This window comes from Sceloporus occidentalis, unplaced genomic scaffold (genome assembly GCF_023333645.1).
Source record: "Sceloporus occidentalis isolate IW3139 unplaced genomic scaffold, rSceOcc1.0.p SCAF_3, whole genome shotgun sequence".
Taxonomy (NCBI): domain Eukaryota; kingdom Metazoa; phylum Chordata; class Lepidosauria; order Squamata; family Phrynosomatidae; genus Sceloporus; species Sceloporus occidentalis.
Genome location: NW_028316983.1, coordinates 80,759,997 through 80,777,507, shown reverse-complemented (window position 1 = coordinate 80,777,507; position 17,511 = coordinate 80,759,997). Strand labels below are relative to the sequence as shown.

Genomic DNA, 17,511 nt, shown 5'->3' with positions numbered 1-17,511 from the left:
AGTTACCATAAGTAAATGGATATCACTAGCAGAGTACCAAAGTTCAATTCATCGATATTTTGACATTTAGCTAATACATGCTGGACAAAATGCAGTTCCCATGCAGCCCCCAGTGTCCCCCCCCAACCACTTTTTAGCCCACCAGGCCTCTCCAGCACCCGCATCCCACACCAAAAATTGCCTAGAATAGCTAATTGTGCCCTAGGTAGCTCCGGGTCACACAATTTGCTATTTAAATACAATCTGTCCCCTCCCAAGCCTGTTTTAGAAAACAGAAATGACTGGGCCAGCACTTCTGTTTTAAAAAGCCTTTTTCTGGCCTAAAATGTTCTGTGGGGGTTGTATTTAAATGGCATATTATGGCCCCAAAAGCTTCTGGAGGACAAATTGAGGGACGAATAATTGAGAGAAGAATAATTGGCGGGGGGGGGGGGTATTGGTGGACAGGGGCTGTGGACCACCAAGCCCGAGAGAAATCTGAGAGAAAACTGACCTCCAGACCTTCAGAATTTGCTCACCCCTGAATTAATGAACTCTGTTTATGTCCCTGAAACTGCTTCCTATTATACTGGATCTTGGTTGTTGTCACTTTGATACATCACAATAGGAGAATATGAACATTCTATAAAAATCTGATTTGGCCATAATTGGAAGTGCGAAGTTGTAGTGATTCAAAAATAAAATGCAATTGGTTACAAGTACTGTAGTAACAAACAATTTAAAATTCTTGCATAAGTTTTCTGCTGTTCCACTGTTCACTAGGATGATGATCCTTTGTCTGCCAATTGAAAGAATGCCAGTCCTTGATCTGTTCTACTCTAAAGGATGATGATGTTGCTGACTTATTTTCTAGAAACAAATATGAGAATATTTAGTTAAAAAACTTCCAGACAGGTGTTACCTAAAAGGTATAACAGGATGCACTACTCCCAAATAAAACAGGACATCATAAATACTGAACATGTTTTTGCTAAGAGCCTTATCACATTAGAAAAGATGGAACAGAACAGGAGAGTACTGTCTTTCTCCATGCCTCTCCGTATGATGTTGTAGCACTTCTCTTCTCTTTCCAAGGGGGGCTATCATAAAGGTATGCCTTTTGTCATGCTAGAAAACTCTGTTTGACACACTTTCATGCCCATCTCCCTCTGGTCTTACTTTTGTAATGATATAAGGCTCTAAGTCTTTAACCAGAAATTATGCTACCAGAGGCGCATTACAAACGGCCATAAGGGATGTCCTCAGGACGTCCTAGTTTTAAAAAGGGGCGTCACTTCTTCACGCCCCCAAGCCTAATATGTCCTGAGGACGTACAAGATGGCGGCGCCCCATCTACATGGGGGCCGCCATGATGGCGTCACAAACGCGCCGCCTCCAAACGAGGCTGTGCAGACGTGACGCCATCGCTCCGCGCGAGGGCACTTAATGCACCCTTTGCGTGGAGCAGGAAGGAGCTTTGTTTCGGAGCTCCTTCCTGGTTTGCGTTGCTGAGCGCAGCCTTCAGATGGCTGCGCCAGTGACGCAGAGGAGAAAGGGGCCAAGCGGCCCCTTTCTCCTCCTCCCCGCCACCGCAGGGTGTCCTTGGGGCTTGAAGCCCCAAGGACACCCCTTTCCAGGCTGCGGGGAAGCGGCCTTTTTCTGCTTCCCCACGGCCCGGAAAGCGGCAGATCGGGGCCTCAGCGGCTGCCGTTCTGGCCACTGAGGCCCCGATACACCGGGGAAAGGGGCGGGTATAGGCCGCTGCTTTTCGGCGGTCTGTAACCCGCCATAGTAGGATCTGTTCAACTCTGTTCCCTTGGAGTGTGGTGGAGTCTCCTTCTTTGAAGGCTTTTAAACAGAGGCTGGATGGCCATCTGTCAGGGGTACTTTGATTGTATATTCCTGCATGGTAGGGGTTGGACTGAATGGTCCTTGAGCTCTCTTCCAACTCTGTGATTTTATTATTCTAAATATGGCCTCTGGGAGCAATGTAATAGCAGCTGGTGGCTTTCAAGTCAGTGGGGTGGTAAATCTACTCCATATTTTAGTGTGGGATAAAGAAGCTATCTAGAGAGCTGGATCCTGTTCCCAACATGAGAATAGTGCCTTAAATCACTCCTAGTTTAAATGCAGAGTAGATTCTCTGCCCCACTATTGTGGGACTCACTTGCTACCATTGCAGTAATGGAGTATATTACTCCATTCTTCTCTCCTACACTTCAGTACTTTCAGTGCTACAGAAAAGCTTCATTCATTAAGATAGTCCATAGTAGTTGAGGTTGTTGTTTTTGTATGCCTTCAAACCGTTTCCAATTTATGGTGACCATAACTTTTTTTGACCCGTTTTTTCAGAGGGGATTTGCCATTGCTCTTCTCTGAGGTTAGAAGAGTGTGACTTGCCCAAGGTCACCCAGTTGGTTTACATGGTTGAGCCGGGATTCGAACCCTGGTCTCCAGACTCATAGTCCCAAAGCTCAAACCACTACACTATGTTGGTTCTTATAGTATCCTTCCATACTAGCCCTCAAAATGGGAGTAACAGCGTTTGGATGGTGGCTATTAATTTTTCTGCATTGGCCAGATCATTTTAGTTTCTATTCCAGACAATCCACCTATGAAAGCAAAGCAGACTCTTTAGGTCATTTAAAATCCTGATCCAAGGCCCATAAAGAATAACAGCAAGAGTCCTTCCTTTGTCTTTTTGAAAGAGGTGAATATGTGGTTTAACGTTTGGCTGGGTGTTTATGGCGCAGAAACCTGGCGGTTAATTGATATTTACTTTTAAACTAGCTACACATTTCAGACAGTGCAGCATTAAGGAATGTGTAATGTACATTATGCTTTCAAAAACAAACAAATCAGTCAGTCAAATTTTCCAAACCCAGGCACACTTACAATAACAATGTTTTATTTATTTGAAAGTCGGCTTTAGAAATTTGAATTTGTAATTACTTCTAAAATGTGGCACTTTTGAAACTTAATATACCATATAGGATGCTACTTTTTGAAGTTTAACAGCTTGATGTTAATATAAGTGGAATGATGGGGAGGAGCAGACTGGTTTGAGTCACGCAAATAATTTTGTAGACTTCGTGGTATACACTGAACCAAGTCCCTCTGTCTTCCTGTCTCCTTTTATGTGGGTGCCATTGCACAGAGACCCTTTAACTTTCTGTTCTCTTTTTTCTTTCTTTTTTTATCTCTTTCCTCATCTCTCTTGTTACTGTCTGAAATATATGCTCAAATTCAGCAAAAAGGTACAGTAATAATTTTAACTCAACATTTTATCAGTGTTCCACTTTACCTTTCCACACATTCATTGAAGTTTTATTGTATTCACATCTTGCATAAGCTAGCATTCATTTGTTTACATAACTGTTCATATTAATTTCCCCAAGAAGTCTAGCTTTGCATGCTGTACTGAGTGTTTTTTTTTCCCACTTTGGTTTTTACAACATAGATATAAGAAATTAGAATGTATCCTGTATTCTGGTGTTAGTGCTCCAAATGCATGTAACAGAAGACTCACAGTTAATGGAAGCAAACTCTGATCCCCTTTATATGCCTGCTGTGTAACTGAATCCTGTGTGAAAGTGAGATTGAAAAGGTTTGGACTAGTATGGATGGACTTTTTCTGATCTAGTTTCCCCATCCTTAATAATGCGTTACCATAGCTGGGAAAATACTCTGCCCAGTTAATTCCACTAAGGAATTGTTTAATGGTTTCCATCATCCTTCTTCAAATTTCGATTCTCTGTGTGTTCCAGGCGCTTTCAATAAATCGACTTTCATATGTAAGTTTCTGGGTACATATCGGGTTAGCCTTTGGAGCCTTGAGCTGGTGAATGATCTTATTATTCCTTTGGAAATTTCCTGCTGGTACAAGAAGCAGGACAACTTATTCCTCTGGAGGCACCTACAAAGAAAAAGGATTTATATAGACTGCTTATTTCTTATTGGATGCATGTGGAAGTGATTTGGGATTCCAAATGTAGGTCAATCTGTCATTTATCTTTTCTGAAAGGAGAATCTGTAAATAATTACAAAGAACTGTTAGAATGTGCTGGTTTGATCGAATAACAGATTATTAGGTTAGGGTTAGGTCTGGGGCTGCACTGAAAGCTGGGTTGAAATCTACCTTTTAAGGAAAAGAAAAGATGGCTCCCTTTCCATTACTGGAAAGATTTACTATTATTGTTTAATTATTTTTAATTGTTTAATTGTATCCAAAAGGAAGGCAAAGCTTTCTATAGAGCACATGGACCAGTGAAAAGCTAAATGTTTTAGTTCTCTTGTTTGACCATCATAAACTTCTGGTATCCTAGCACAGTTACCTACACTGTGCAATTCCAAAAGCATAGAGCATTAGAGAGCAAGATCTCTCATAAGGTTAGAATTGTCAACAAGATAAGGAATAAAGAAAATGGATAATAAAGTCTATCAATTATACAAGGTAGAGCAAAATGTTTTTCAAATAGATTGGAGCTCATAAACTGTATTATTCATTTACAGTTAATTGCTTCTGCTCACCAGGGCCACTGAAATTGTGAACAAGAAATATAAAAATAGTATTTGAAGGCCATTTTTAAAACCAGCTCTTAAAACCAAAAGTCATTGGTAACTACCCATTGGAAATTCAACACAGATGGTGCCAACCTGACTTTCCTTGGGAGGGAGTTTCACAAGTGAACTAAGTTAGTGCTAGAGAGAAAGCTGTGTCTCACGTACAAGCTAGTCTCTCAAGGTGATGGATCCTTTGTTGAAGATCCCAGATTCCAGGCAGCCTCAGTACAGAAGAAGACTATTTTTCAGATATCCTGACCTCAACTTTTTAAGGCTTTGTAGGTCAAAACTGGCACCTACAATGGAATTTGGAAACAAACTGGAACCCAGTGCAGTTTGCTCAAAACTGGTGACATATGCTGTCTAAAGTGCATATCAAATAAACAGTCTAGCTGCTACATTTTACACTAGCAATGGTACTGGTTTGAGCATTGGATTACAATCTGAAGATGAGGGTTCAGTTCCCCCCTTGACCATGGAAACCTATTGAGTGACCTTGGACAAGTCATACTCAGCCCCAGAGAACCCTATGATAGGTTCACCTTAGGGTCATCATAAGTCAGAAACAACTTGAAGGCACACAATAAAAACAGTCTTTGAACACTTTTCAAGGAAGGCTCCATGTACAATGCATTACAGTACTCTAATCAGTAGGGTATAAGTAACAGATCGCTATGGTAAAGTCCACCTTCCCTAGAAGTAATTGCAACTGGTTACCAGTGAAAGCTGGGCAAAGGTATTCTTGGCCATAGCAGTCACCTGAAACTGCAGGAACAACATTGGGTTCAAGATCACTCCCAAACATTCGATTTATACTTCCCTTTTGGCCCATGAGATTGTCTTTAGGATTGTGCAAACTAATGGATTGGTCTGGGATCCTGTGGTGGTGTAGTGTTTATTTATTTATTTAGAGTACAGTGAGCCTGCACCATATGCGGGCTTGTTATAGGCGGCTTCCAGCTTACGCGGAAGCCGCCAGGAGAGTTGTGCGTGCGCCCATGGTGCACGCATGCGGCTGTACAGCATTCACGAGCCCCATTATATCTAATGGGACTCGAGCATACGCATTTTTGCCTTACGCAGGGGGGGGTCCAGAACGGATCCCCCACATAAGGCAAGGGCAGACTGTACTTATACCCTGCTCTTCAGCCAAAAGGCTCTCAGAGCGGCTTACAAATTGTTAATTAGACATGTTTGCATGAACCAATGTTTTCTCTGTCTCCGATACAACTAAATGCAGACTTGGAAAAAAAATGTGTCCAGTACTCCATTATTGCTGGTTTGTGCTGGATGGACAGACTGCATTATGCCATCTGACTTTGGTTTTTAAAACTGTGTTTTTAATTGGCTTTTAAAATTGTTTTTCGGCTTTTAAAAAAATTAAAAACCTGTTTTACTATCCTTTTTTTCAGAGTCTTAATAGACAGAACAGCAATTAACAAATACTTTTAAATAATACATCTATGCATGCATGCTGCATAGCTTTTATATACTCTGGACAAAAGAAGTGCCTCAAAATTAGAGAAGATAATAGATATGTAAAATATTATTTTGTCATTGGTAAGAAGTTCAAGCATGGTGGAATTTTGGAGATCTGGGATAATACTTCTTATTGCTGTTTCATCCACCTTATTCCAGAAAAACACATTAAGTATCCAGATGTGTACAGTAGTGCATTGAGCATTTGGACTGAGTTCAGGATGAAAGTGTAGCGTAGTATATCCGCTCTTTGGCAGTTTTGTTAGTATACAGTTTCATTTGCTCAACCAGTATTTTTAAACTGAACATGCAACTAGAAACTTTACAATATGTTTACACATCGATAAGAATCCCTGAACATTTTATGTTCTGAACATAATAGTTCATACCTTGAGGGAGATATTTCCAAAGCAGACATCCTTTCCAAGTTACCTTTTTGTCTTCCTTTTCCACATGCTTACAGAAACCATATGCTTGTCAAATTCCTGGGTGCTCCAAACGCTACACTGATCCAAGTTCCCTCCGAAAACATGTGAAAGCTCATTCTGCCAAAGAACAACAGGTGCGTAAGAAGGTAAGACCAACAATATGAAGGGCAGTAGTTACAAGCAAATACTTTCTTAAACTGCTGGTTTGGATGAAGATTCATTTTTCTTTCACAGCTTTTCAGTGTCGCGTGACTAATAAATCAGACACTGCACTTTTTTTTAACCTTATACTATACACACACCTTAAGACATATTATTCTGACATTATTTTAGATATAATAAAATTGATCTTCTGATCTAAGCACTCTGCACTGATCAATTGGCATCTGCTCAGATCCTTAGTCCATCTAATGCTATAAACACTTGGCAAGATTGACATGAGAAGCTGAGTTTTATAAAAATCCAAAAGAAGCTGAAACACACACATGCTGTTTTAGATGTCAAATTTGTCTCATTTTTTTAAATTGGTTTGATTTTTTTTTATTCTAAAAAGTTCAGGGTATTTTCATTATTGATTCGTATGTAAATACTGTATCTTAAGCAGAAAATAAACAAAACTGCTTGCATTTTCTGATTTTCCTACATGCTGAAATGGGCCAGGAATGTACTGTGAAATCAATGAGCACAGGGTTGATTTTATTATTTGTGAATCTCCAGTTTCAGAGAGTTAGGAAACTTTTTCTTTCTTCCTTTTATTGCATGTTATATATCCAGTGAATAGATCATTTCTATCTGTTCATCCTTCAAATGTGTGGCTCTGCATTCTTTTTCTGCTGCACATGTGACAACAATGGCCTGGTACAAATGGGCAGGAAGTGCCATCCTGGCGCTGATTCTAGGGTTCAGGAGTGCGCAGCGTCTGCACGCACCCAAACTCTAGTGCGCAGCGGCACCATCACAGCAGCCTCTTGTCCATATGGGGACCACCATGATGACGCAAGTGCATTGCAGCGTCCACATGTCACGGCGCCATGCTTGCATCATTGACATGCCACAGTGTGTCAATGGCGCAGTCATGGCAGTAACCACACACTGCAAAAAGAACCCCCTTTCAGTGGGTTCTTTTTGCTGTGGAGGGAGGCTGTGCAATTTGGCTGCTGCGGCCTCCCTCGGGATCAAAAATGGGCAGCTCCAGCCCGCCCTTTCAGGGCGGTCTGTCAAGCTCCAATGTTATAAAGCATGGAGTTGCAGTCTTTAAAGTAGTCTAGTCTGTCTCTATAGTAAAGGAAGACTTAGCTCCTTTAAAAAAAATGGTTCATCCACTATAGGGCTCCTCCAGATGTGCTAGGTGGTTGTGGTATTTATTGCTGTAGTTCTTGGTTTTTTTAAAATAACCAAATGATGTTTGTATAGTCCTGGACAAAATCACTTTATACACTATAACCCTACAATAATAATAATAAATTTTAAAAAGGTAGAATGAGAGCCAGCGTGGTGTTGTGGTTTGAGCATTGGGCTATGACTCTGGAGAGCAGGGTTCGAATCCCTACTCACCCATGAAAATCCATGGGGTGACTTTACACATCCTCTCTTAGACTCAGAGGATGGTAATGGTAAACCCCCTCTGATGAAAATTGCCAAGAAAACCCTGTAATAGGTTTGCTTAGGGGTGCCATAAGTCAGAAACAACTTTGAAGGCACACAACACAAGCAGAAGTAAATAATACTTTATTGTCTCAAAATTAAAAAGAAACACACTCAGAGGTGGGAATAAACTGTTACCGTTGGTGTTAGGAATTATCAAAAAATAGTCCAGGACAATACAAACATCATTTGGTTGTCAGAGAGGAATTCCGCCCCCCCCCCCCCCCCTTAAACCATAGGACCAGTTCAGCAAATTATGCCTTAGGAACACTTAAAAGAGGCCTAATGCAGATCCAAGTAACTGCTACAAGCAGTTCCCCAAAAGAATGGAATATGGATGAAAGTGTAGCTGGGGGGATCTGTATATTTGATCTTCCTTGATGCAAAACCATTAAAGTGGAATCAGTAATTAATCAAACTATCTGCCTTCATAGCCCATGATAGCATATGTGTAGTTATCACCTCCTGTTCTAACTCCCTGCTCAAAAACAATTTATACAGCCTCGCAATTTTACCTTTATCTTTTGATCCTAATACTTTATCCAGCTCATTTTGATCTTTTTCAAATCCTTCTTTTTGCAGATCTTCTTTAAATCTCTGATTCAATTGATAGTATCCAAACCACCCAATAGGCTTTCCCATGGCATTCAGGTCTACTCTAGAGATCAGCTTTGGATTGTTAATATGCTCTTTTTTTAATACATCCTTATATCTGATCCAATTAGGGTTTCCTTCCCATCTTCCCAGGAAAGCCTCCTGTACCGATACCCATTTAGGGATTCCCCGATAGAATTTCCCTTTGATTTTTTCCCACGTTTGGAAAAGGGGCTTCCTAATAGAATGATTATGGAAATCTTTATTAACCCTAATTTTATCATACCAGATGTACGCATGCCATCCGAATCTCAGGTTATCTGCTTCAAGATTAAGTAACTGTCTTTTTTCTAAATTGATCCAATCTTGGATCCAAATCATGCAACATGCCCTAAAATATAACTTCAGATCAGGAAGGGCACATCCGCCTAGAGATTTAGGTCTTATAAGATATTTCTTTTGTATTCTTGCTCTTTTCCCTCTCCATACAAAATTCAATATAGATCTTTCCCATTCTTTGAATACATTTTCGTTCATAATAATCGGCAGGTTTAAAAACAAATACATAAGTTTTGGCAGTACCGCCATTTTAATGGTAGCGATTCTTCCCAGAATTGATAGATCGTAAGATTTCCATTTAATCAAGTCCTTAGAGATCTTACTCCAAGCAGGCTTGTAGTTATTCTCAAAAAGGTTTGTATTTCTGTCCGTAAGCCAGATACCCAAATATTTTATTTTCTTTTCTGCTTTTAAACCAGATCTTAAAGATAGTTCCTTTATTTCCTTTTCTTTCAAATTCTTAGTTAACATTAAGGTCTTTTCCTTATTTATCTTAATACCTGACAAGTTTCCAAATTCATTTAGCTCTTCCAAAGCCCAAACCATAGAATTTAGTGGGTCTTCCAGAGTAATACAGATGTCATCTGCATAGGCTCTAAGTTTATGTTCGTGCCCCTTAATTTTTAACCCCCTGATTTTCTTATTAGCTCTAATTGAATTATTTAGGACCTCCAAAACGGTAATAAACATATTTACCTGACATAAATGAATGGCTACTAAAACTATTGGAAATTAAAGATATGGAAAGTGGGGAATCATTTGATAGAGAGAACTCCACGGAGTATTCAATAAAACAGAAAGAATGGATGCCATTTCAGAGGTTCATAGAAAACAAATGGAATATGGAACTATGATGTTAGAATAAAGAAAACTAGGATATCTGGGGGGGATACTATTGCAAGTATTTATACTATTTGTAAGGTTTATTTGCTAAGGAAAGATTCTAGTTAAACGTAAAAATATATGAAATGCAATAGATAAAGGGAATTCTTTTGCTTTAAGAAAGAAGGATGAAAGATGTTTGCTCTGGTTAATCTCATAATTGCTCAATGGTTACGATTAATGTATAACGATGTGTGGTTAGTGATGAAATAACACGATGGATATGTGATTTATCTATGTAATACTCTGAAATTACTCAATAAAGAATATCGCTAAGACAAACTATCTGCCTTCATATGTAAAAACATATAAATCCACCCAAAGTGTTGCAGAGGAAATATTGTGAAGGAAAACATGGCATTTTTATGTTTTGTTTTGTTTTTTTATTTTAAATCCTGTTTTCTATTCAGGAAATTGGTTTCTTATGTGAAAAAGACTTTTTCTTACACAGAAAAGATGGGTGTTCTGTGATTTTTGTTTTGTTGCAAAAATACTGCCATTTTGCAGAATAAACCCTCCACAAAATGTCAAGACTTCTAAGATATTCAGGTATGGGGAGAATACTGCAGAGAATTTGTTTTCTCTCACAGCAAGAGAGTATTACTGTATTTAATTGTCTTTAGATATGAGGATGAAATAATCAAAGATTTATATCCCTATGCCTCAGGAAGCTAATTTATACTGAGTCACATTGTTGCACCATCTAATTTATCTTTGTTTGTTGGGACTGGTAGGAGCTCTCAAGAGGTTCAAGCAGGATCATCTGTTCCAGCCCTATGTGGATATGCCAGAGGCTGGATTTTGGAATTTGTGTGCAGATGATGTTCTTTTTATTTTGGCTCCTCTCCTTCCAATGTATCGGAATTTCTACCTTTTGTTTCAGCAGTATTGCATCAAGGAGCCCTACAATTCTTTTAACAGAATAAAATAAAGTATTATTTAGTAGTGGTTTAAATATTTATTAGCTGCAGCTGGTGATTGTGATGCAGAATCTTCAGTCTTTATTTAGAGAGAGAAAGAAAACCTGTAGGACAGAACGTTCAGCTGATTTGCCTAGATCTTTTAGTTTAAAATAACTGAGCCCAGGGGAAGGCAGAATGCAAAACTGTAAACTTCAAAACAATAAGCATTTATTAACGGCCACAGCATCAACTGGTTGTTTTTGTGTAATTCGAGTCTTGTGTTATGACAAAAGTTTGGCAACATCAGCATGTTTGAAAGAGAATTAGAAATGCTTTTCTTTCTTAATTCTTCTCTCCTGCTGTTTTTAATATGATCGACATTGTGGTTTGCAAAGAGCATGCTTTGGACACTTTTGGCAGTGCATTAATTTACATGGAAAACAGCTGACATATCAGCAGTACCTCTTGCACATTACTAACAGCCCGCCATCTTGCCAGCTCTAATCTGATAAGTGCAAACACTTTTCCTCCCCTATCAAATATCTTTCCAGCTATTGCAGTTACAGAAGTGATGCAATCCTTTCAAGAGAAGGAACCAAAGATGCTAGGGGGAAATAATATGTAGCTAAATTACACCATAAAATTATGACAAGCACAAGGGTACATTATGTTTCTGAGAACCAAAATGCTGCTGGTTTCAGATCAGCACACTTCATTTGTGCACTCAAAAAACCCAAATGATCTCTAATTAGAAGCACTAAGCACCTAATAGATTTTCAGTTACTCCAGTGCTGGAAACAATGACATTTTGTTTCTTCTTCTATATGTAGGCTATAAGCAAAGGAGCATATGCATCCAATTAGCTGCACTTTAGTTCTGCACTATGAAATGAAAATCTTTTTGTTATTCTCTCCTTATAGCTACACTCATGCTCTGATGCTGAACAAGACATATTAAGCGAATGCTTAGCCATGCAGCAGCTTCACCCTTCTTCGCAACACATTTTGGATGGGAAGCGTGGGCGATCAATGGGCCAACATGACCTAATAACAGGTGGGAGTATTTCTTACAAATAAGATATGGGATATGCCATGAGAAGCCCAGCCGTAAGTCCCCAGCCAGTCACAAATTTCATCAGGTAGATCTGAATGAGATCACTATCTCTTGGTCCATCATATTTCAGAATGCTAAGCTCCTTAAACAAAGAATGAAGTATGGCAAATGCAGACATGAAACTTAAGATTTTAAAATGGCATACTGTATTCAAAATAAGGCTAAGAGCATTCACTAGTTACCCTGCACTGTTATAGGTAGTATACATCAATATTTGAAAAGTCTAATCAGAAATAATTTTGGCTGTCAGTAGCCTTCTTTTAAGTTCTTGATGCAGGCAACATGTTTATGTCGATTTTCCCCATGATACAGGTTATTTATTCACATTTGAACCACAGAGTAGGCATCAAGCAGATTGTGTTGAAAAAACAGGCATTTGCCATATTTACTATAAATAGATTCTCCATACATCGTCAGCCATCCAGGCACAGAATAGTGCTTTTCATTATTTATGCCATACATTTTGCTAAAGTTAAAGTGGGAGCCATAGGAAAACTTTGGAATGCTACTCTATCATGAGGTAACGGTTTGGAACCTTAGGGGCTCAACAGCAAGCAATATATGGATGCTGTGCAGCACTTGCATCATGAACGTGTGCCCTTGTAGGCGGGGCCGCGCAGTCATGACAGTGCTCATACGTACTAGGGTTCGGGAGTGTGTGGTTGCTGTGCGCTCCCGATCCCTAGTATCGGTGGTGGCACACCACTTTTGACCCGTGTGTACCAGGCCATACTTTTGGAATCCCAAGAAGGGGCCATTTGTGTTATTTTTCTTCGAGGGGTTCCATACAAAAGAGGTACCTGTGTTTTTCACTGCTGTCACACTTCCACATTTTGGCAACATGGCAAGGAGAGAAAAGGTAGAGTACTGTATATCTAAAAATGAGTTGCACAATGGATACACATTCTGTTTATAAGAAGAAAGTGCTCTGGGAAGACTCCCCAGTATGCTAATCAGCTTGCAAACAATATAACCTGTCTTGAAGAGCCAATTGATTATTATTCATTTTATTTATTTATTAAAATATTTAGGTCCTGCCCTCTGTCCAGAGAGCTCAAGGCAGTGTGTATTCTGACAAATTTAAAAGCGTGAGTAATAAAAATGATTATAAAAGGCAATAAAAAAGTATTAAACAATTTAACAAATTAAAAAGAAAGATTGAAACGGCTAAAAATAGTTTTTAAAAGTTCAAAACCATGTCCATGCAAGGGTTTTTATAAGCCCAATTAGGCCCAAAAAGCTTTAGTAAATAACCATGTTTCACATGGCATCTGAACAGCAGCAATGTTGGTACTACTCCAAGGGGAGGGTGTTCAATAACGGAAGTGTCACAGCAAAGAAGGCCCTCTTCTGTGTCCTCCCCTGGCATATTGCCCTAAATGATGTGGCACAGAGGAGGGCACCTCTAACATACTTAAACTTGGGCAGCTATATATTTGGAGAAGTATCAAGTACTGAGGTCCACATCTGTTTAAATATTTAAATTTCATTACCATCACCATGAATTCAGACTGGAAGTGTATTGGCAACCAGTGCAATTCCTTTAAAACAAGTGTTATCTTGTTTTTATATGAAGTTCTAGTCAACAGTCTGTATTTTTCCCTAGCTGCAGCTCCTCGGTTGTCTTCAAGGGCAGCCCCATATAGAGCATGTTGCAGTAATCTAATAAGGAAGTTACTAGTGTATGGGCTAGTGCAGCTAAGTTCTTTGTGTCCAGAAAAGGCTGCAGCTGGTGGACCAGTCAAAGCTAGCCCCAAACAATAAGGGATCATTCCCACTGGCAGTTTGAATTGCTTCTTGATTTTCCTTTGCTCCATTTTAGAAAGCAATTCAAAAAGATCCCTAGTTCTCACTATTAAAAGGGTTTTTTTCCTTACCCCAGTGTGGTCGCTTTTTTTTTTTTTTTTTGCCATGATTGTCTATCTCACTGGCAACTCCACTTCAGAATCCCCTGTCAGTCATCTGACATAAGAGGCAGCCTGGATAGTCTGTCTTGGAAATTGGGGGGAGGCTGAGAGAGTGTGACCTGAGGCTGAGAGAGTGTGAGGGGGGAAGAGGAAGAAGGAGGCAGTAGAAGGATGAAGGAGGAAGGATCAGGGACCCTGCAGGAGAAGGAAGAGAGGGAGGGGAAAGGTTCTGGGAGGGAAAGGCAAACAGAGGACTCTGCAGGAAAAGGAAGAGGGGCAAGAAGGCTGGGGCTGGGGGAGGGAGTGGAGAGGAGTATGGAGAAAAGGCTGGGGGACCCAGGGGGAGGAGGAGGACAGGGAACACTTTTTTAATAAAAATTAATCACAAAATTGATAGAATGGCAACTAGTTGGCTGTGCAAGTCGTTGCTTGACCAATCTATTGATTTTTCAATTTATTCTCTTTTGGAGAAAAGAAATAACTCAAGAAGGCAGCACTGACATCTCTGGGGAGGGATGGGACACACACACCCTTCTGCCATTTGTCCCTGCCCTCTGAAAGAATCAATTTTGATCTGGCGTTCCCATTCATGGGACATGCATCTGAATCAGTTCTTTGGGAGAAAACCTCAAAAAAAGTACTACCAAAAAAACCCAGGCTTTTTGCATTTGCTCCGTATTTCTCCCACTGGAATTGATCAAATGAGGATTGGGATCGATTTCCAGTGGGAACTAGGGGCATATAGCTCAAATCAGGATTTCAAGCTTTTCATAGTGGGAATGACCCCTCAGACTGCTTTGTCACACTAGGGGGCAAACAGGATTTAAATGAGAGTTAAACTAAAGAAAACCAGGAAATGCCTGATGTTTATCACATGACATTTCTTGGTTTTCTCTAGTTTAACTCTCGTTTAAATCCTGTTTGACCCCTAGTGTGATAAAGCAGAGAATCATAAATTCCACTTGAGTTCCTAGTAACAAAAGATGGATACAAGAGTACTCCCAAGCTATGCACCTGCTCCTTTAGGTAGAGTGCCCACATAGGACAGGATAGTTATGGTCCTTCTCCCCATCAGTTATTATCAGGGAGAGGGGTAATACATGAATAGGCTGTAAAAACATGGGGAGTGTGATGGACCTGCACAAAATGAAAATGCTATCATTGTTGCTGAGGTGTCTGTCTAATTCATTCATTCTGAACAAATTCTATTGCTTTGTTTTCATCACTTTCCATGTTAGTTAAATTTGTTTTGAGATGCATCACCCTGGTGGTTTTTATTAAACAATATCGGCATTATTAAATCACTTTGATATGCATCTTTTAGGGCCTCATTATAAAATAAGATAGTGTCTTGTTTTCTTTCCCTCTTGCATGATATACAGGCAGAGTTTCTTGTCTCAAATCATCATTATCTTTATTGTTATGATTATTTGTACAGTAGCACTTTTCAGAGGCATAGGCTACCGGAGAGGGATTCCTGTCCCCAAGAGGTTACAGTTAAATGGCTACAGAAGGATAGATAACAGAGAGGAATGGGGAGGAAAAAAGGAGCAACAGAGGAAACGGGCAAGAATGGCTATATACAAATGGAGTTACATGTGCTTAGGGTTGATTTATTTAAGGGAAAGGATTAAGGGGTTAAGTAAAATGATTCAACTATACAAAGCTAATCATTCATAAGTAATTAGCCAGAACCTTGTGGATAGATACAGGAAGATTATGGGTGGGATGCCAGACCAGCAGCAGATATATAAGATAGAACATAAAGTGCTAAATATGTTATTTTCCCAACTTAGTTATTAGAACCAACAGGTAGGTCTCAAGCAGTGGTAGAATTCCATTTGGAAGGTTACTTTAGTAATTTTTTTGTGGACCAAAACTGCTGTGCAGTGTACAGGCTTCAAAAATAATGTGCAGTCAGATATTCTGTATAATGCTTCCCTTTATTCCACTTGAAAATACTTGTTTATGCTGGGTTGTTTTCTCAAAGAAACCACAGCGTTAAGGTACAGAGTGCTGTGCCATTGGGATTACTTGGATTACCAAGAACCTTTCCCCCAAACTAAGGCAACAGCATGTGTTAAATATGTCAAGGATGAAAACTAACACAGAGAGATGAATCATTTTTCAAGTCTCCTGTCCCTTGTGCTAAACTTCAGAGCTAGCCAGTGCTTCAGCCATAATCAAAGAATATCGGTGCGGGGGGGGGGGGGGGGGGACTCTCTGTAATCATAATACATGGACCTTACAATTCTGTGTTGTTGAAGTTATTCATGTAGTTGTACTTTGGAATTGCGTCACTGAAACCTCAAGTGTTTATGAAAACGCTTTAAAAACGTAACATGAGCCCTGCAGGATAAAAATGGGTGAGTGTCAAGTCAATGACCAGCCATTGAAGCTTCTGGGAAACCAACAAGCAGAGGAGGAAAGGCAACAGCCTCAATTTCTTTTTCATTATGGCAATTGCTTTATGCTTGCCTCCCCACACTTGACACCCTCCAGATGTTTTGAACTACAGCACCCATCAGTTCCAGCCTGTATGTCAAATGTTCAGAGACAGTGGAAAGGGGTATCCAAAACGATCTGGAGGGCAGGTGGTTGGGGGAGGCTTCTGTATATAGAATGTACCTAACAGCTCTGTCTGATGCCATCTTGATTTTCAAGATGTGAGTTTAGATTGAAATTTCTCAGATCCTGCCAGTTAACTTTCATTCCAATTGTATATGCCACTCGTTCTAGCAGATCCAAGTTTAATAGGAGGGATTCTAACATTTCCCAGTGTTGGGAAAACACAGCAGATGACAGGTCACTTTGCTATGAACACCTTGGGACACAATTCATTTTACTATGGATCTAAAAGAGACTTTTCTTTCAAAGAATCCAAAACCTCTTGTGTCACCATTGACTGGATAAACAGCCATTTTTTAAATTGTTATTTGTTTACTTTTTTTAAATATAAAATGTTTATTGTATAAAACAGACATTGAAGACATACATCCATAAATGATAGTTCATACATATAATAGAAAATCATAAGCCATATACGCTAAACCAATAAACAAGTAATGCAAATGCTTACATAGAATGCAGAACAAACAAAACAGCAAACAAACAAAAAACAACAAAACCCAAAACCCACCCCCATCTTCTATCCTACACCTATCACCTAACACATTATACTAAACCAACATTTAACAATTTAACAACACCAACAAATTGACTTCCTTCCTACCAGTCAAAACCTTAATGTTAGAATTTGGCTATCCATTACTGTTCCTCTACTAAAGTTAGTTGCTTAAAAGAGAATACACTTTAGGCTTATATATCCCTGTCTTCAGTAATGGACTGGATGAGAGCAAACAAGTTGAAACTTAATCCAGACAAGACAGAGGTGCTCCTGGTCAGTCGGAAGGCAGATCAGGGAATAGGGATCCAGCCTGTGTTAGATGGGGTCACACTCCCCCTGAAGACACAGGTTCGCAGTTTGGGGGTAATCTTGGACTCAGCTTTAAACTTGGAGGCCCATGTCTCTGCTGACCAGGAGTGCTTTCGCACATTTAAAACTTGTGCATCAACTGCGCCTGTTCCTTGAGAAGCCAGATCTGGCCACGGTGGTACATGCCTTGGTTACATCCCGTTTGGACTACTGTAATGGGCTCTACATAGGACTGCCTTTGAAAA

General features: G+C 39.7%; 1 protein-coding gene across 2 annotated transcripts in view; it reads left to right on the top strand.

The window, feature by feature from the left end:
* GLIS1 (GLIS family zinc finger 1) overlaps positions 1-17,511 on the top strand; it is a 172,833-nt gene that overhangs the window by 117,680 nt on the left and 37,642 nt on the right. For both annotated transcript variants that reach the window (XM_089515191.1, XM_089515192.1), the window contains exons 5-6: positions 6,485-6,595; positions 11,731-11,863. In XM_089515191.1, coding sequence (XP_089371317.1) covers positions 6,485-6,595; positions 11,731-11,863 — 244 coding nt within the window. The remainder of the gene's footprint in view (positions 1-6,484; positions 6,596-11,730; positions 11,864-17,511) is intronic.